The 21,673-nt window shown below is 40.9% G+C and overlaps 1 protein-coding gene across 1 annotated transcript in view; it reads right to left on the bottom strand.

Annotated features, from left to right (window-relative positions):
• Positions 1 to 2,611, bottom strand: part of LOC128706060 (trichohyalin) — a 262,272-nt gene extending 259,661 nt beyond the window's left edge. Inside the window, exon 1 of the mRNA XM_070089295.1 lies at positions 2,547 to 2,611. Within this exon, the coding sequence (XP_069945396.1) occupies positions 2,547 to 2,553 (7 nt within the window). The 5' untranslated portion in view covers positions 2,554 to 2,611. The remainder of the gene's footprint in view (positions 1 to 2,546) is intronic.
• Between the last annotated feature and the right edge of the window lie 19,062 nt (positions 2,612 to 21,673).

Here is a 21,673-nt window from a genome sequence, read left to right as displayed (position 1 = left end):
GTTAATGGGAGTACATCTGTATTTATATCTACAGATCACTTATCTGTTACAAGTAAATTTAGGATATTTCCTTAATATATCTGGTATCTTATTTTCATTAAGATATACGTACTGACATGTCACATAAGTTATACTATCTTTATATTCCTCAGTAAGTGGACAATTAAGCACACAGTAGTGACCATAGGGCCAGCCACATACTTTGCATTTGGTTTGATCATCATCTGTGTGCCAAACTGCCAGAAGTACTTGTAACCAAGCCTAGGCCTGGCCACTACAACATCTGTGTTCACAATGCACTTAATTGTGGTTGAGATAAGGCCGAAACCCAGATTACCATTTCTTTATAGAAGAGATGAAGCCAACATTAAAAACAGTTGAACCCTACGTCATTAGCCCAGCAGACATGGGAGATAGGCATATTTGGTTACACACACTATACAAATTATAAAGCTTACACATTCAAATTCCATCTCAAGTGGATGACAGGGATGGAGCAACATCACAGCGTACACTTGCGATAGGCCTATAATTTAGATAAGCCTACACTTGTAATAGGCCTACTTTACCTAAGACCAAAATTGCGAGATATTCCTATAGTCTGTATTAAGACCTGAGACAGGCCTATAGTTAGCAACCCATCTTCACTGAAAAAACGAACTCTTGGAAACGCAAACGTTGAAAAACAGACATTGACTGCAATCAGATTCATGTGTTTTAGTACGTTTTATAATCCGTTAAAAAAAAAAACTCATATGAGAATGCAAGATAAGAAGAGGTTTTCATCATCTTTTCTAAATATTTATATCACAATTATCATTTTCCATTTTCTGCCAATTTAATTTAAAAAATCTGGAACACTGGCAGAACTGTCGGTCCCCGAAATACGAAAACATGCGACTATTCTACCTGTACTGGTGCCATACGAACCTTACGGGTTTAATGCTTCTTCATGACTATAATATACAATAAAGCATGTCCGTTAAGGAAGCCATTATCTTTTATTAGGAATCCAAAAAATAAAAATGTTTCTCGACCAAAATTGAAAAGAAAATCTCTATTAAACGTGAGTTACTGATGGTATATTACTGCAAGTAAATAAATGAAACACAATATATAGCAAGTGCTTAAAACACGAGTCAGAGATGTGCAGGATTATATAATTAACGTGGGTAACCTACCTGCTTAATATAAGTCCGTATATGTGAGTGGCCCTACCTGATTAATGTGATGCTTATAGTATAAGGACCAACCTGCATTATATATATAAACACTCTCTCTCTCTCTCTCTCTATTATATATATATATATATATATTATAACAACATTGCAATAATATACATATGTCGTACCGAATAAGTAACACTAAAGCAAGAACTCGTTTAAAATTAAGTCCTAAAATTTTCTCTTATACGTTTAAAAATATATTTTTTATTTATGTTAATGTAAAAATTAATAATTTTGTACCAAAAGAACCTTAGAAAACTTACTGAACCTTATTACAACAAGCGCAATTTAATTTAGCCTATTTCAACTAAATATATTTTACTTAAGTTTACAATAATCTAATAAACAATGAATGATTTTTGCGAAATTATTGCATGCACAAATTTTCGGTTACCCTATTCGGCAAGAAGAGCGTTGCTATTAAGCCAAAATCGCAAGTGTTACCTATTCGGTACGACACACACACACACACACACACACACACACATACATAGATATATATATATATATATATATATATATATATATATATATATATATATATATATATATATATATATATATATATATTATATATATAATGTAATAAAATTTACCTCTAAAACTATCTTGACACTCACAGGCCTAAAACACTGCCTGAAAACGAAGTGTATTGTGTATTGTTGGTTGAGCAAACTCGATACTGGCTGGTAGCAAGCGCCAAGGAATACACCAGTGTTACCTCTCTAGTAATATCTTACACTTGCTACCACCACAACCATCCCCATTTGAGCTTGAGGGGAAGGGGTTAGGTCCTCAAATTTTGCATATAAAAAGAGCTTGGGAATGAAGGAAAGACAATGGAAGCATGAAAGGTGAAGTGTACATGGTGTGTGCGTGTGTGCGCGGTGTAGGTCGGGCGGGGTGGACATGGTTCCCGCCATCACGGTGGCCCGCGCTAAACGCTCAGTGCGTCGCCCGACATGGTGAGGGAGGGAGTTCGTCCCGCCGGCTCCGCTCACCCCCTCCCACCATCACCGCACATGAAACATTTTCCCATCATATACATCCTATGACACCGCAGATACATTCTACTTCCTCGATGCAGTACTCACTGCCCTCACGCCACCACGGGATTGACACGGCTTCCATGTTTCCTTGGTAGCGCGCTGCTTCCCCACTTTGGACGGCAGCCTTCGCAGAAGGATCGAAGGCGTCGCCCGAAATTCAAATTTTCAAAATATCACTTCAATACGATTATATTCACACACGGTTAAGCATTCTCCATGACCTGCCACACATTTTTTCACTATTATTATAATTATCAAGAAGGAACCTTACCTTCCATGGGAAATGACCAGAGAATAAAACTACACACCCTTCCCCAGCCACCAGAGACCAGATACTGACTTGGCCAACATCCGGGACATCTCTAACGGGCTGGAAACTTGGCGATACATAAAGTTAACGATATAGATATTATATAATATAAGCTGTTATAATTGCTCACAAGGCTTTATGTGATAGCCGGAAGTACTTTAAAATTGACTGCCGCCTGATGATGATAACTTTAATGTCAAATCGAGGGATTTCCATTGTAAAAGCAGAGAGATTTAGCTAGGTGCTGTAGTGCGCATGCTCAAACGAGGCCGCGGTGGGTTCAAATAAAATAAAATCTCTGATGTAACATTTTACTGATGTATAAGTTTTCTCAAGACATGATTTCATTGCTGCTTTCTTTAAAGGCCACTGGTGGTCCTAAAGTTAATTCAATTGTTTGGAAATTTGTTATAGATTTGACAGTCGCTTGGGAAATCCTTGAGGTACTTTAGGCACACAGGTGTTAAGAAATGGTGTGGGATAGGCCTATGAGATGGTGCAGCAGCCTACACTACCTGCTCATTATCATCATCAAGGGCAACCCTGACCCCATAGCCACTCACACAGCACATTAACTTTCTCAGGAAGAGCTCTGGAAAAACACTATCCAAAACGAATCGGTATTCTTGACAACTTTATTCGGGTCAAATTTTACAAGATGCCAAAAATCGAAATTTTAGCCCTCTACACTGGTTGCATTAAGAACACTGTTATAGGCGGTGTGAGAATCTCGCCATATTGTGAAACATTGTGTGTTGGTGTCCTGGGGAGTGAACAATGGTGATATTTGCAACACAACCTCCCTCCAGGGATGTTCATTGTAGACAGTGAGGGCTCGTGATCCAAGGAATTAAGCCTATCCTCCCCTTCCATGGATCGTACCTAATTGTCTCCTATTCCCTTAGGCCCTATTAAAGTAGTATTACTGAAGCAAATATAAGTGGCTTTATTAATGAGTTAGAATACACTAAAACCCGTCTTTACTTTGTAATAAAGGCCTAACACAAACTAGTAATCCTGCTGCAGTATTTCCAATACTATGTGCCGGGTTACATTGCTCAAATTTCCCTAAAATTATGCTAATAAAATGTATTGAACAGAATGTGATAAATTCCTGAAGACAGTCGACTAGGATGTTCAACAGCTTGTTCAAGAGATGCTGTTAGGAGTGTGCACACAGTAATATTAATGAAGGCACTCGGGCACTGGACATGCCAGAAGTAACAGCCTGGTTGATCAGACCTTGATCCACCACGAGGCCTGGTCTTACACAGGGCCGCGGGGGCGTTGACCCCCGAAACCCTCTCCAGGTAACCAGACTTTGAGTCCTGGAGATGGGCAGAACAGTGGCGGCATTCTGTAAGAAAGGTGAGGCTGTTGCAGCTCGTAAGGTGGTATGAATTGTGATATCTGTGCACTTCTGGTAAGACAGCTGTCGTATGAATTATGGTGAATGTGTTTCCTTCTTTAGGTCACCCAGCCTTGGTGGGAGACGGCCGGTGAATTAAAAAAATACCGAATATGATCGACTAGGATAATGAACAGTGTTCACCAGAGCACGATTCACTGACGACGATTACCAGGATGATCAGTCTGTTCACCGAGTATGATTCACCAAGGATGATCACTTTTTCATGCCCCATAATACTATATAATATGGCTAGTAAACGTCAAGATAGCCACGACATCTAAATGTTGTGTTATTGGCAGTATTATATTCAGGGTGAGAATACGACTGCAAACAAACCATGGAACGGGTGAGATCTGAACCCATGGCGAGTTAGTCGTATACTTCAGGCCAGTGTGTAAGCCACTCGGCCAGCTGGCTACAATAAGATTCATCCAACTAGCAGAGTGGCTTACACTCTGACCTGGAGCTTTATGACTCACTCGCCATGGATTCAGATCCCACCCGTTCCTTTCTTTGTTTTTATTTTCTCAAGGTAAGAGTTGTATATCACCTGGGGAATGGGGAATAATTATCAGGTTTGATCCGATGAAGAGAATGGTATGTAAAGTTCTTTCATTCAAGAGCCCTTCATCAGTATCAAGGCACCTCTTTCAACTGTTGGGAAGTACTAGAAATATCAATATCTTTTCGTATGGCTTTAAGGTAGAGCCGGTCATAATTCACGTAGGGTTTTTTTCGATTTTGCCGCCCAAACGGCTAGTTCATTGTGCACCCCGAAACCATCGTATGGACGGTATCGCAAGAGCATATAGATACACGAAATGCCTAAGAACTAGGCCCAAAAGAGGTTTAAGAGGAGTACATCTGGATTTACATCTACCTTTTGTCTTATCGGTTACCAGCAAATTCAGGATATTTGCTAAATGTCCGGTATCTTGACATATAAGAACATAAGAAAGAACACTGCAGCAAGCCTGGCCCACGCGAGGCAGGTCCAAGTCATCTCCCGGCTTAAACCAGTGACACACCTAGTCTGATCAGGTCACATCCACTTAAGGAATGGGCACGGCATCAGACCTATTAGCACAAGCTAGTCAGGTCCAACTCACACCCACCCACACCCATTCATATATTTATTTAATCTATTTTTAAAACTACACAAGGTTTTAGCTTCTTTGATGGAGCTCGGGAGTTTGTTCCACTCATCCACAACTCGATTACCAAACCAGTGCTTTCATATATCCTCCCTGAATCTGAATTCTTCCAACTTAGTCATTGCTGCGAGTCCTGTCTAGGCTAGATATTTTTAACACGCTATTTATATTCCCTTTATTTATTCCTGTTTTCCATTTATACGCCTCAGTCATATCCCCCCTAATTCTACACCTACTAGAGAGTACAGATTCAGGGCCCTCAGCCTATCCTCGTAGGAAAGATTTCTGAAACATGGGAGCAACTTTGACATCCTCCTTTGTACGTTTTCCAGTGCAGCTGTATCCATTCTGCAATACGGTGACCAGAACTGTGAAGCATGATCTAAATGAGGCCTAACCAAGGATATATAGAGTTGAACAACCTGAGGACTCCTATTATTTATGCTTCTTGATATGAAGCCAAGGATTCTGTTCGCTTTATTGCGAACGCTTATGTACTGTTGTCTTGGTTTTAGATTACTGCTAACCAGAACTCCCAAATCCTTTTCGCAATCAGTAATATTAAGATCTCCTTTATTTGATATCACATAACTTATTATACTGTCTCTCTTTATATTTTTCAACAAGTGGACAATCAAGCACATAAGTGTTCAAGAAAGTGACCATAAGGTTGACCACATATGTTGCATTTAGTTGGGTCATTATCTGTGCGTCTATCAAACTACAAGTACTTGTAACCAAGCCTAAGTCTGGCTACTATAACAATAGTCACTCCGTACACATTGCAGGTTGCTCTGTAAACTTGCTTATCTACGTTCATGGTATTGATCTACTCAGGCTTCTAACTGGATTTCTATCACGTACAATTTCATTTACTTCTTAATGTTACTCTTGATACCAAACACAGATATACCACTGTTATATTCTAAGTTTTAATTCAAGGTACTTTATTTGGCTAATTTATCAACTTTATAATTTAGAAATAGTTCAATATGTTAAGGAAGCCATAAGAACTGTACCTGAATTCCCTTGCTCAATCAAGCTCACTGTGGATTTAGCTCTTAGTTTTGACTATAATAATCAGTGTGATAAGTTAATTTCAATCCCATTAGGGTGACAATTCAGTTTGCAGCGTAGACGTCCAGTTAATTCATGAGCATAACTCAACTTGCTTACTATAGTTCTTACCCAGGGAGGCGGCAGCAAGAGAAAGTGCAACACTGCCAGTATACTACTGCTTAGGTATAAACCTTGGTAATAGATACCGACAAATTGGTTTAGAAAGGCAAGTAAGCAAACACTAAGACATTAGACGCCGACGATATCTGCAAGCCTCCTTAATCACCGATACCATAGAACATAATACTGGAAACGCAGCCATGCAAAGCACCACCTACCTAACAACATACGGGTCACATGATCCCAATGTCTACCCTCATCCCAATAAGGCATTCTTCAGGTCACCATGTGCCACACCCCCACTCTCCACCTATATACACTGTCTTTTGAACCTCTGTATGTTAGAAGTGATCAAGGTTCCAGGATAGAAATGTTTTCTAATAAATATGTCCAAGTGTTCACTCACGTGTCTTTCTGAACCACTACTGCTTAGATCGATCACTGTATATAATCTGTGATATGTGATAATAAATGAAAACAACTTCCATGGAGGGGGTGCTAAGCTCTTGTCTACAGAGATATTATAGTTCGAGGAGATAGAATTTAATATAATTACATGTTTTCACAAGCCATTTAGATTTGTCAATTTGCTTCTACGTCTTTACGTATTTCTTTCCGTGAAATGACTTGGGTACGCCTCTTCTGCATGCATTTTATGAGAAAGATGATGCCTACTGAGTTAAGGCTAAGTGCAAATTTCCCAATTTACTGATGTAATAATAATAATAATAATAATAATAATAATAATAATAATAATAATAATAATAATAATAATAATAATGGGGTTTGGAGGTTCTGGGAAGATGGAGGGGAATATTTTAAGTTGTTGAATGTTGATGACGAGGGAGGCAGTGATTTCATGTATTGGAGTGTATCAGGAGTGAGGAAGACCTAGATGTAGGTATAGGGAAGGTACGCGAGGCAGTGGGTAGAATGAAAGGGGGTAAGGCAGCAGGGATAGAAGGGATTAAGACAAATGTTAAAAGCAGGTGGGGATATAGTTTGCGAGTGGTGGGCGTACTTGTTCAATATATGCATTAAAGAGGGGAAGCTACCTAGGAATTGGCAGAGAGCGAGCATAGTTGCTTTGTATAAGGGAAAAGGGGGAGAATAGCAAGTGTAAGAATTATAGGAGAATAAGCCTGTTGAGTATACCTGGTAGTGTATGGTAGTTAATATTGAAATAATTATGGATGAAACAGAGAATGGGACTGCATAGGAACACGGTTTTAGAAAGGTAGGAGAATAATACTTAAAGGTAAAGAATTTTTCATTATATTTATGGATTTAAATTAGGAATTTGGTAGGGTGGATAGAGGAGCAGTGTGAAGGCGTTGCTAGTGTATGAAATATGAAGTAGGTTACCTAAAGCATTTAAGAGCTTTGATGTGGATAAAGAGAATCAGGTTAGGGTATGTAGGAGAGAGGGAGATTATTTTCCAGTAAAAGTAGGCATTAGACATGGATGCGTGATGTCACCATGGTTATTTAACGTATTTATAGATTGGGTTGTGAAGGAGGTGAACGCTAGGGTGTTAGGGATGGGTGTGGGATTAAAAGATAGCGAATCTGGTACTGAGTGTGAATCATCACAGTTGCTTTTTGCTGATGACACGGTTCTTTTGAGAATCGGAAGAGAAGATGCAAAAGTTGGTAAACGAATTTGAGAAAGTCTGTAAAAGAAGGAAATTAAAACTAAACATTAAAATAGAGCGAGGTGATGAGAGTATCAAAAAATATAGACACTGAGAGGTTGGATATCAGATTGGGAAGAGGAGCTATGGAGAAGTAAATGTATTCAGATGTTTCGGAGCTGACTTGTCAGCGGATGGGTCTGTAAAACCAGGTGAACCATAAAAGTGATGAAGGAAAATGGGTAGGTAATGTATTGAGGTGTCTGGGAAAAAGAACTTTATCTATGGAGTATGAAGCATGGGTTACGAAATTGCAATGACACGATTGCAAACAAACCATACCACGGATGGGACTTGAACCCGCAGTCGGAGAGTCGTAAAATTCCCAGTGGCTAACGCGTCGGTCTGGAGTTTTAAGACTGACCGCGGCTTCAATCCCTACCCGTGGTATGGTTTATGAAGTATGAGTTTTAAATGATGCAGCGAGGAGGCTGGAGGCGATGTTTGGTGTGAATATTATGCAAAGAATTCGGAGTTAGGTTAGGAGGTGTGGAGTTACCAAAAATGTTATTCAGAGGTCTGAGGAGGGGTTGTTGAGGTCGTTCGGATAAAGAGGATGGAGTAATATAGGAGGGCGTATAAATCAGGGATGGAGGGAAGGAGAGATAGGGGTAATCCTAGCAAAGCTTGGAGGGATGGAGTGTAAAGGGGGCTTTGAGTGCTAGGGGCTTGGACACCCAACACCCTTGTGTGAGCATGTTAGGAGTGGAAACAAGTGGTTTTTGTGAATTTACGTGCTGTCGGAGTGTGAATGAGTGACCGTGAAAGTGCGTTCTCCTTTGTCTGGACGGAGTGTAAAAACTGCGAGAATCCCACCGTAGCTGAGCTGCTAGTACACTCAGCTCCCACTTTGTGGTCCGTGGTGGAAACATCAGGGCGTGTTTCCTTAAGACACCCCCTGTCCCTATTCACCTAGCAGTAAATAGGTACCTGGGAGTTGACTGGTGCGGACCGCATTCTGGCGACAAAATTATCCCAATTTGCCCTAAATACTCTGCGTAACAAGTTTTTTTTTTTAATGTGTCACTGATGTCAACTAGGTCTGTATACGTTGTACACGTACCTGTAGAAATAAAGATTATTACTATTCATCCAATCGGCTTCAAACTTAAAAGTATTAGTGTACAGTACATCGTGATATTAGTTTCTTAGTTTCTGTGCAATAATTAGAGAGAGTCTCATTTAATTAGCTTTAAACTTTTAAAGCAGGTGTATCATATTTATTATAAGATTCATGTTGGGCTGTGTGTGGGCCAATTTGCCATTTATAATGAAGAAATTGGAATGTTACTTTCCGTGTGATGAGTTTGATTAGCTTCAGTCTTCACTGCTGAAATTTATACATATTTGATCATGTGTGGGCTCCATGCTGAAGCTGCCATGAATGGTCTCGCATATATTATGTATAGTCATGTATAGAACCCTAAAAGTTTCCCAAAGCTGAAGTTATCCTGTTTATACATTCAGTGGACACTTTGTTAGGCACACCTGTACACCTGCTCGTTAATGCAAATATCTAATCAGCCAATCACGTAGCAGCACCTCGATGCCTAGAAGTATGCAGACATGACCAATATGTTCCGTTGTTGTTCAGACCGAACATCAGACCGTGAAATGATTGTTGGTGCCAGACGGGGTGGTTTGAGTATTTCAGTAACTGCCGATCTCCTGGGATTTTCACAGTCTCTAGAGTGTACAGAGAATGGTGTGAAAAACAATACATCCAGAAAGCAGCAGTTCTGTGGGCAAAAACGCCATGATAATGAGAGAATGGCCAGACTGGTTCAAGCCGACAGGAAGGTGACTAACTCAAATAACCACGTGTTACAATAATGGTATAAAGACGAGCATTTCTGAATGCCTAACACGCTGAACCTTGAAGTGGATGGGTTATAGCAATAGAAGACCACACCGGGTTCTACCCCTGTCAGCTAAGAACAGGAAACTGAGGCTACAATTGGCACAGGCTCACCAAAGCTGGACAACTGAAGAGTGGAGAAAACATAGCCTAGTCTGACGACTCGTGATTTCAGCGACATGCAGATGGTAGGGTCAGAATTTTGCGTAAACCTTTTTGATATGGTGGAATGGGAAACTTGCAGCATGAATGTGCTGCCTATAAATCTGAAGCCATTATTATTATAAAAAAAGAAGCGCTTAATCTACAATGGGAAATCTGCAACACTTGTATGATGCTTTTATGTCAACATGGACCAGGATCTCTAAGGAATGCTCCCCTCAAGGAAGGTTCCTTGATGTTGGTGAGGGGCTCTTGATTTAGGGAATTGGATCTGTGCTCAAGTTCCCCGAATTAAGCCTGAATGCCTTCCACATCCCCCCCTAGGCGCTGTATAATCCTCCGGGTTTAGCGCTTCCCCCTTGATTATAATAATAATCTAAGGAATGCTTCCAGCACCTTGTTGAATCCATGTCCCGAAGAATTCGGATTGTTGTGTGGGCAGAGGGAAGCTCTACCCATTTCTAGAAGGATGTACTGAATAAGTGGCCAGTGACTGTATGTGCTTCCAGTGAAATGCTCTAGTAATGCGCCCCTCAAGAAAGGTTTCTTGACGCTGGTGAGGGGCTCTTGATCTAGGGAATTGGATCTGCAGAATATGCAGAACAACCATTGTGAAAGAATAGTGAAATTCCAAGCGTTTTCGTGACTACACACACACACACACACACACACACACACACACACACACACACACATATATATATATATATATATATATATATATATATATATATATATATATATATATATATATATATATATATATATATATATATATATATATATATATATATATATTATACCTGTTCTGGCTACACTGAGATGTAACGTTACTACAGACATCCCTCCTACGTCACTTCTACGTCACAGTGAGGTCATTATCTTACTGTTTACTGAGAGGCTGAGACCAGATGGACGAAGGGGCAATGGGGAAGGGATCTGAAGTAACTTTTTAGGGGGGGAGGGAGGATAAAGGGGGGCATTTTCCCACCACCTTCACGTACTTGACGCTTTGTTTCAAAATTTTCCTTCAAGTAAAGGAAGAACTTGACTGTATACCTATCAAAGGATAATAAAAACAGACTGTATAATCCCTATAGGTTTAGCGCTTCCCATGATGTTACAAATGTGTAGGAGACACTTTAGATGAGGGAGATGCAATAACAAGATAAATCCCAATATGAGAGAGAAACACAAAATCTGAAGATTCTGTACAATTCGATCTCCCGCTGAGGTCCTCTTCAGCAGATCCGCTGAGGAGGACCTCGGTTCGTAGGTCGAATTATATTAAATTCTCATTTCGTGTTTCTGTCTCCATCAGAGTTTTTTTCGTTATTAATGTGTTTGTTACCAGGACTCGTAGTTGCTGACGATAACACTCCTGATTCAAATTCAAATTCAAAGTTTATTCTCTATAAGGATTACAATGTTGAGTTTACAGAAATTTGGTTATTGTGTGGTTTACATGTAGTAAAAATGTGATTACAGAGTGTACCACTAGAACGCTTAGCATGGCTAGGCATTTCGGGCAGACTTAGTTTTATTCTTAATTGCTGCAACTCTGAGGGTGACGCACATTGCAGGAAGATAACGTAATTTTACATCATGAAGACATCATCACCATCATGAAGACATCATCACCATCATGAAGACATCATCGCCATCATGAAGACATTATCATGAAGACATCATCGCCATCATGAAGACATCACCATCATGACATCATGAAGACATCATCACCATCATGAAGACATCACCATCATGAAGACATCGCCATCATGAAGACATCATCGCCATCATGAAGACATCATCACCATCATGAAGACATCACCATCATGACATCATGAAGACATCATCACCATCATGAAGACATCATCACCATCATGAAGACATCACCATCATGACATCATGAAGACATCATCACCATCATGAAGACATCATCACCATCATGAAGACATCACCATCATGACATCATGAAGACATCATCACCATCATGAAGACATCATCACCATCATGAAGACATCACCATCATGACATCATGAAGACATCACCATCATGACATCATGAAGACATCATCATCATCATGAAGACATCACCATCATGAAGACATCGCCATCATGAAGACATCATCGCCATCATGAAGATATCATCGTGACATCCCCAGGAAAGAGAATGGATTTAAATCCTTATGAGGAATTACTGACGTTGTCATTGTATATATAGTTTATAATGGTTATATGAATTATAATTTTTTAATTTTATACACCCATTATTTTTATGTTGTATGTTTAGCACTTAATTTTGATTATAATAATAATGTATGCTGTATAATACATCTGTGTATGACTTAAATGTTGATCACAGTAGTACTTTGTTCCCAATTATACATATATACAATTTCACATGATTATTATTATTATTATTATAATCAAGGGGGAAGCGCTAAACCCGGAAGATTATACAGCGCCTGGGGGGGGATGTGGAAGGCATTCAGGCTTAATTCAGGGAACTGGAGCACAGATCCAATTCCCTAAATCAAGAGCCCCTCACCAACATCAAGGAACCTTCCTCGAGGGGTACAATTTCACAGTCTGAAAGTCCATGCACAGCATTAGTCTATATAATTAGCAAATTAACTGTTTACCTAACTAGTTAATTAGCAAGCCTGTGTAGCTGAATAACTAGTTAACTAACAGTGTTCATGGTGTCTCCGAGAGGGTCTGTAATGTGTCATGATTCACTAAATTGTCCAGCCATCACTAGCATTTTCTGCTTCTCTCCCGCAAAACCAACACCAGAGAATAATTTGAGGCTAACGCTGCAAGAATTTAACAACAGTCTTATATTTATTTGAGGCTTTATTACTGGATATTTTTTTATCATAGACAAAAAAATAGGATGCTTGGCATGCAGGAAATGGTTATTTTTATATGAGGAAGCGCTAAATTTAAATTAATTATATTATACTGTATCTAATTAGGAAGCGATAATGACTAATATAAGTGGCTTGGTTGCTTAGTTAATTAAATTTAAAGCCTATTGAAAAGTAAGACAGGTGCAGGTTTGTATCTATCGTTGATTGAAACGTTTCGCCTGCGCAGTAGGCTTTTTCAGTCAAATACAGAGAATAAATTGGAGGCAGCAGACGAAGTACCGAGGTGAAGATATAAGCAGTCCATCAACCCTAGAGAAATATTAACTACTAAAACGATCATAAAGACTCCTGTTCACCACTAGTAAGAATATTTAGTTCCTATAACAAAGATACAACTCCCTCGTACATTGAGAAAGACACCTGTCTGTGTATACATGGGTGGAGTGTGGGGACAAAGACGAGCTGATCCCAGACTGGTTATTGATCTGTCAGACGGTGGAGACAACCAGGCCACCGAGTACACAAGAATTTAGAATACACTTAAGACGGTGAATAATGGAAATAACAGAATGCTGCCAGCAGTAACGGAGACACGACACAGGTGCTGAGAAAGCTTTTATTGTGATAACATTATATTCTATCTAGAGAGAAAGTTGTCACAATAATAGCTTGCTCAACACCTGTCTTTTCATCCAAGGTAAATAATACCAGGTAGAGTGATATTTGTTGAGGTATTATATTCTCGTAACTTACCATACAAAGAATTTACATTGTTATACATTACACAGTAAGATAACCATAAAATTCAGCTCTAAAAATAATGAATATCCAATGGACCTCATTACTGATCTAAGCGCTTGACTGTAGACCACAATTCCTTGCCTGCTGAAACAAAAACAAGAATCAGAGGTCATGCTATTTCCTAAAGTCCTGCTGTATAGCCCTTGTGGTTTTTCGCTTCTTTTTTATTATAATAATCCTAAAGTCCTACCTCACAGACATCAGCATGTGACTATCAAAGTCAGTACCTCATCCACTCAAACTATGAACATGGCGTCCCGCAGGGTAGCGTCCGTGCCCTACTGTTGTTTCTCATCTATATAAATGACCTACCAAATGCATCATGAACTTAAACGTCTTGTTTGCAGCCGACATATTCTCCATAGCTAATACAGTGTCTGTCCTTAATGATTCAGTCAACGATGACCTTATAAAGATTTCTAACTGTTTACCATTAACTAACTCAATATTGACGAGACCTTCTTTTTTGTTTGGGAAAAAAAAGATGTATAACCCATATGGTTTAGCGCTTAGTTATGATTATAATAAAATTGGGAATAAAGCTTAAAATACTCAGTTTAAAGCAAAAAAAAAAATAATTTTCACATATTAAGACAAAATGAGGGAAAATTCATAGAAACACACTTCGACTACTACCCGAAATTCAACATTCATATCCAACACATATATAAGAAAATTACCTAAACTGTGAGCATTCTGTCAAAAATGTTTCTCAAGCAATATTACTCTGTACTAATTTGTCACTCATCTATCGCTACCTCACTTATGGTATCTGTGCTTGGGGATCTTCTACAGCAAATTACTTAAACCCCATAGTTCCCCAACAGAAATCAACTGTTAGAATAATCACCCAATCAGGATCCTGACAACACACACACACACACACACACACACACACACACACACACACACTATTCAAAAGCCTTCATTTACTCATCATATATCAAATCCACATCAACTGTGCATTTTGTCTATAGAGGACATTTATTGCGAATTTGAATCTAATACTTTGAGTCATCCTGGAGATCTGCAACAACACAGACACGATACAAGAAACAAGTACCTTTTTGAAATACCACCTGTTCGACTCTACCTATCAAGGAAATCCGTGCGAATAAATGACACTGAAATTTGGTACTTCCAAAAAATGCAAAGTTCCCAATCCGCCACGTGCTTAAAAAAAGTTAAAAAAAAAAAAATCACCTCATTTATCTAACCACAATTCTTCATTCACTAATTATGGTAAAGCCTCATTTATCAGTGTCATTCCTGTTTATCCGTGTATTAACATTCATATTGTTGTTCTATCATTAATTTCAACTTATGTAATAACCACTACAAACATTATAACACTGTCTTACAAGACAAATGTAAAAAATGTCCATCAAAGATTGTAAACTTTTAACATTCCAGTTAGCCGGTTTAATTCTATAATTGTCCAGTAATTATAAGTTAATTTTAAGGCTGCCCCAAATTCTCAATATAATCAGGTGCTTTCAGTAAAGTAATTCAATATTAATTAATCTTGTATTAGTTGTATAATGTAGTTTTTAGAAATAAAGATTTTTATTATTATTATTATTATTATTATTATTATTATTATTATTATTATTATTATTATTATTATTATTATTATTATTATTGGTATTACTACTGCCATTCTATTATTATTGTTATTATTACTGCTATTCTATTACTATTATTTTTGTTGTTCTATTGCCATTATTACTATTAGTATTATTATTACCTTCTCTTATTATTATATTCACGGGGAAGCGCTAAGCCCGTAAGGATCAACATCACCTTGGGATGGTTAACATTCTACTGTAACAAGGAAATACAGCTGCCTCCCCCTCACTTACTTGCCCACCCACTCACCCACTAACCCACTCACCCACTCACCCACTAACCCACTCACCCACTCACCCACTAACCCACTCACCCACTCACCCACACACTCACCCACCCACTCACCCACCCACTCACCCACCCACCCACCCACTTACCCACCAACCCACTCACCCACTCACCCACCCACTCACCCACCCACCAAGACCTTGTACACGAGTGACATCCGACCTGATGGAATGACAGGGAAACATAGCTGCTGTACACACGCTGCAGCTCTCATAACACTAGGATGGCAACATACTCATGATGTATCTAGTTTTGTTCAAAACAATGTACGGGGTAGCATCCCATAACTATTTGCTAAAAAAAAATACTGTAGGTGAATAAAATACGTCAGTGAGAGAGAGAGAGAGAGAGAGAGAGAGAGAGAGAGAGAGAGAGAGAGAGACTGAGTGTTGCTAGGCGCTCTGTACACAAACACAGGCAGAAACCAATTCTGAATCTTCACGACTCTGCTCTGTACTGATGGGAAGTGCATTGATGCTGGTGAATGGTTCTCGATTCAAGGAACTGGAATGACCCTCCCCTTCCTTGGATCATACCTGCTGTCGTCCATTCTCCAACCGCTGTGTGGCCCCTGGGGACTTATCACTCCCCGTGAAAGTAATAATTCACGAGTCTGCCGTTGTGTATAAACAGTTTGAGTTAAAACAAATGTGTTATAGCTTAATATTAAAGATTATTACTACATTCACGAGAAAACATTAAACCTGTAAGGTCTTACGGAGACTAGAAGGCAATCAGGAGAGGGTTAAGGCACCAGGTCTTGAAGTGTTCAATATCAGAGAAAAAGAATGTATGTGTGTGTGTACTCTCCTATATATGGTTGCTTGGGTTAAATCTCAGCTGGCTGTGTGTGTGTGTGTGTGTGTGTGTGTGTGTGTGTGTACTCTCCTATATGTGGTTGCAGGGGTTAAATCTCAGCTGGCTGAATGTCTGTGTGTGTGTGTGTGTGTGTGTGTGTGTGTGTGTACTCACCTATTTGTACTCACCTATTTGTGGTTGCAGGGGTCGAGTCATAGCTCCTGGCCCCGCCTCTTCACTGATTGCTACTAGATCCTCTCTCTCCCTGCTCCATGAGCTTTATCATACCTCGCCTTAAAACTATGTATGGTTCCCGCCTCCACTACCTCACTTTCTAGACTATTCCACGACTTGACTACTCTATGACTGAAGAAATACTTCCTAACATCCCTTTGATTCATCTGAGTCTTCAACTTCCAATTGTGACCTCTTGTGTCTGTGTCCCATCTCTGGAACATCCTGTCTTTGTCCACCTTGTCTATTCCGTGCAGTATTTTATATGTTGTTATCATGTCTCCCCTGACCCTCCTGGCCTCCAGTGTCGTCAGGCCGATTTCCCTCAACCTTTCTACGTAGGACAATCCCCGTAGCTCTGGGACTAGTCTTGTTGCAAACCTTTGCACTTTCTCTAATTTCTTGACGTGCTTGACTAGGTGTGGATTCCAAACTGGTGCTGCATACTCCAGTATGGGCCTGACGTAAATGGTATACAGTGTCTTGAACGACTCCTTACTGAGGTATCGGAACGCTATCCGTAGGTTTGCCAGGCGCCCGTATGCTGCAGCAGTTATGTGTGTGTGTGTGTGTGTGTGTGTGTGTGTGTGTGTGTGTGTGTGTGTGTGTGTGTGTGTGTGTGTGTGTGTGTGTGTGTGTGTGTGTACTCTCCTATATGTGTGTGTGTGTGTGTGTGTGTGTGTGTGTGTGTGTGTGTGCGTGTGTGTGTGTGTGTGTGTGTGTGTGTGCGCTCTCCTATATGTGGTTTCTGGGGTTATATCTCAGCTGGCTGTGTGTGTGTGTGTGTGTGTGTGTGTGTGTGTGTGTGTGTGTGTGTGTGTGTGTGTGTGTGTGTGTGTGGGATTGAACTCCAGGAGCCAATTGCTGGACCAGGTCTGCAGCCTGTCCAGATCCCTTTGTAGTTCTGCCTGGTCTTCGACGAGTGTATTCTAGTTGTACTCACCTAGTTGAGGTTGCAGGGGTCGAGTCCAAGCTCCTGGCCCCGCCTCTTCACTGGTCGCTACTAGGTCACTCTCCCTGAACCATGAGCTTTATCGTACCTCTGCTTAAAGCTATGTATGGATCCTGCCTCCACTACATCGCTTCCCAAACTATTCCACTTCCTGACTACTCTGTGGCTGAAGAAATACTTCCTAACATCCCTTTGATTCATCTGTGTCTTCAGCTTCCAACTGTGTCCCTGTGTTGCTGTGTCCAGTCTCTGGAACATCCTGTCTTTGTCCACCTTGTCAATTCCTCTCAGTATTTTGTAAGTCGTTATCATGTCCCCCCTATTTCTCCTGTCCTCCAGTGTCGTCAGGTTGATTTCCCTTAACCTCTCCTCATAGGACATACCTCTTAACTCTGGGACTAGTCTTGTTGCAAACCTTTGTACTTTCTCTAGTTTCTTTAGCAGTTTACATGCTTGGCTAGGTGTGGGTTCCAAACTGGTGCCGCATACTCTAATATGGGCCTAACGTACACGGTGTACAGGGTCCTGAACGATTCCTTATTAAGATGTCGGAATGCTGTTCTGAGGTTTGCCAGGCGCCCATATGCTGCGGCAGTTATTTGGTTGATGTGCGCTTCAGGAGATGTGCCTGGTGTTATACTCACCCCAAGATCTTTTTCCTTGAGTGATGTTTGTAGTCTCTGGCCCCCTAGACTGTACTCCGTCTGCGGTCTTCTTTACCCTTCCCCAATCCTCATGACTTTGCACTTGGTGGGATTAAACTCCAGGAGCCAGTTGCTGGACCAGGTCTGCAGCCTGTCCAGATCCCTTTGTAGTTCTGCCTGGTCTTCGATCGAATGAACTCTTCTCATCAACTTCACGTCATCTGCAAACAGGGACACCTCGGAGTTTATTCCTTCCGTCATGTCGTTCACAAATACCAGAAACAGCACTGGTCCTAGGACTGACCCCTGTGGGACCCCGCTGGTCACAGGTGCCCACTCTGACACCTCGCCACGTACCATGGCTCGCTGCTGTCTTCCTGACAAGTATTCCCTGATCCATTGTAGTGCCTTCCCTGTTATCCCTGCTTGGTCCTCCAGTTTTTGCACTAATCTCTTGTGTGGAACTGTGTCAAATGCCTTCTTGCAGTCCAAGAATATGCAATCCACCCACCCCTCTCTCTCTTGTCTTATTGCTGTCACCATGTCAGCTGGGTGTGTGTGTGTCTGTGTGTGTACTCACCTATATGTGGTTGCAGGGGTCGAGTCATAGCTCCTGGCCCCGCCTCTTCGCTGGTCGCTACTAAGTCCACTTTCTCCCTGCTCCTGGAGTTTACCTAGAGAGGGTTTCGGGGGTCAGCGCCCCCGCGGCCCGGTCTGAGACCAGGCCTCATGGTGGATCAGGGTCTGATCAATCAGGCTGTTATTGCTGGCCGCACGCAAGCTGACGTACGAACCACAGCCCTCTTGGTCAGGTACTGACTTTAGGTGCTTATCCAGTGCCTTCTTGAAGACAGCCAGGGGTCTATTGGTAATCCCCCTTATGTATGCTGGGAGGCAATTGAAAAGTCTTGGGCCCCGGACACTTATTGGGTTGTCTCTCAGTGTACTCGTGGCGCCCCTGCTCTTCATGGGGGAATGTTGCATCTCCTGCCGAGTCTTTTGCTTTCATATGGAGTGATTTTCGTGTGCAGATTTGGTACCAATCCCTCCAGGACCTTCAAAGTGTATATTATCATGTATCTCTCTCGCCTGCGTTCGAGGGAATACAGATCAAGGACCTTCAACCGTTCCCAGTAGTTTAGGTGCCTTATCGCACTTATGTGTGCCGTGAAAGTTCTTTGTACACTCTCCAGGTCTGCAATGTCGCCAACCTCGAAGGGGGCCGTTAGTGTATATCAGTATTCCAGCCTAGAGAGCACAAGCTATTTGAAGAGAATCATCATGGTCTTGGCGTACCTCTTCTTAAAGTTATGTATGGATCCTGCCTCCACTACATCACTCTTCACATTGTTCCATTACCTGACAACTCAATGACTGAAGAAATACTTCATAACATCCCTGTGACTCATGTGAGTTTTCAGCTTCCAGTTGTGACCCCTTGTTGCTGTGTCCCATCTCTGAAACATCCTGTCCCTATCCACCTTGTGAATTCCTCTCAGTATTTTATATGTCGTTATCATGTCCCTCCTATCCTCCCTGTCCTCCAGTGTCGTTAGGTCGATTTCCCTTGACCTCTCCTCGTAGGACATTCCTGTTAGCTCCGGGACTAGTTTTGTTGCAAACATTAACACTTTCTTTAATTTCCTGACGTCCTTGACCAGGTGTGGGTTTCATACTGGTGCTGCATACTTTAATATGGACCTGACGTACACGGTGTACATAGTCTTGAACGATTACTTACTAAGGTATCGAAACGCTATTCTTAGGTTTGCCGTATGTTGTAGCAGTTATTTGTTTGATGTACGGCTCAGATGTTGATCGGTATTATACTCACCCTAATGACCTTTTCCTTGAGTGAGGTTTGCAGTCTTTGCCCCCCCCCCCTAGCCTGTACTCTGTCTGCGGTCTTCTTTTATTTTTCCCAATCTTCATGACTTTGCACTTGGTGGGTGTTAACTCCAGAAGCAAGTCGCTGGACCAGGCTTGCAGCCTGTCCAGATCTCTGTAGTCCCACCTGATCCTCATCCGATTTGAGTCTTCGTATTAGTTTCACATCGTCTGCAAACAGAGACACCTCGTGCTCCTTCTTTAAGTGGAAGTGACCTGACTAGGTGGGCCATTGGGCTAATCCGGGGGGGGGGCATGGACCTGCTTCACATGGGTCAGTAGACCTGCTGCAGTGTTCCTTCTGTCTTATGTTCTTATGATTTTGCATACTATACATGTCAGTGACACTGGTCTGTAGTTTAATGCTGCCTGTCCGCCTCCTTTCTTAAATACTGGGACTACATTTGCTGTCTTTCACACCTCAGGTAGTTGCCCTGTTTCAATAGATGTGCTGAAGAGTGTTGTTAGTGGCACACACCACCTCTGCTCCCTCTCTCAAGACCCACGAAGAGATGTCTGGTCCCACCGTCTTTGAGGTATCTAGTTCACATAGCAGCCTCTTCACTTCTGCCTGTTGTGTGTATTGTTTCCAGTATTGTTGGTGTAACCCACCATTCCGGCTTTCTGGAGTCCTTTCTGTCTCCACTGAAAATACTTCCTTAAAACTTGTGTTGAGTTTTTCACATACTTCTCTGTCGTTTCTTGTGGTCTCCCCCTCCTTCCTTCCTTAGCCTGATTACCTGATCCTTGTGTGTGTGTGTGTGTGTGTGTGTGTGTGTGAACGTTGCCCTCCACAGACCAACTCGTTTCCAGCCAAATACAACTCCATATACCATCTGTAAATAAACTGTCATTTTATTAAAAATTTATCTGTCGAAATTCCACCCACAAAGCGTTAATTGATCCCTACGGGCTTAGTGCCTTTCATGAAAATAATAATATACCCGCATATTTGAAAAAAATCATTATTCGTCTATTAACTACAGCAAAATAACACCAATAACAGCTGAAATATAAATGTCAAACAGCCTGATGTAACGTAGCCTACCAACTAGCTGTGGGGACCACGTAACGTAAGATTACCTTGTTATTTTGAAGCTTAGTTATATATTCGATAAATTTGAGGAAAGCAGATCATATTAATTAAAATGCCTTGTTCTACTTAGGGAAAAATATTAACTGTGTTGACTTTCGCTCCATGCGACCTGCCAATGCAGGTTCAATTGTATGTAAAGAATGGTACGTGAAAGTTAGTTTGTCGCTCTTCTTGCCGAATGAGGCAAGCGAAAATTTGTGTATGCAGTAATTTCGCAAAAATCATTCCGAACCTAACGAAAAAAAATATGTTTTATTGTGTTTGTTTATTATTAAATTATCGTCAACTTATCTAAAATATGTTTAGTTTGTTATTACTGTTCTTGCTGTTGAACAGCAGTTTAGTGCCAAAGGGGTAGCGTAGGTAGCAAAGATACAGCCGTGGACTAGTTTGGCTTTAATTGGAAAGGAGTAAGTACACAACGGG

This window comes from Cherax quadricarinatus, chromosome 28, assembly GCF_038502225.1.
Source record: "Cherax quadricarinatus isolate ZL_2023a chromosome 28, ASM3850222v1, whole genome shotgun sequence".
Lineage (NCBI taxonomy): Eukaryota > Metazoa > Arthropoda > Malacostraca > Decapoda > Parastacidae > Cherax > Cherax quadricarinatus.
Note: the sequence above shows the minus strand (reverse complement) of the source record. Positions and strands in the feature narration are given on the sequence as shown.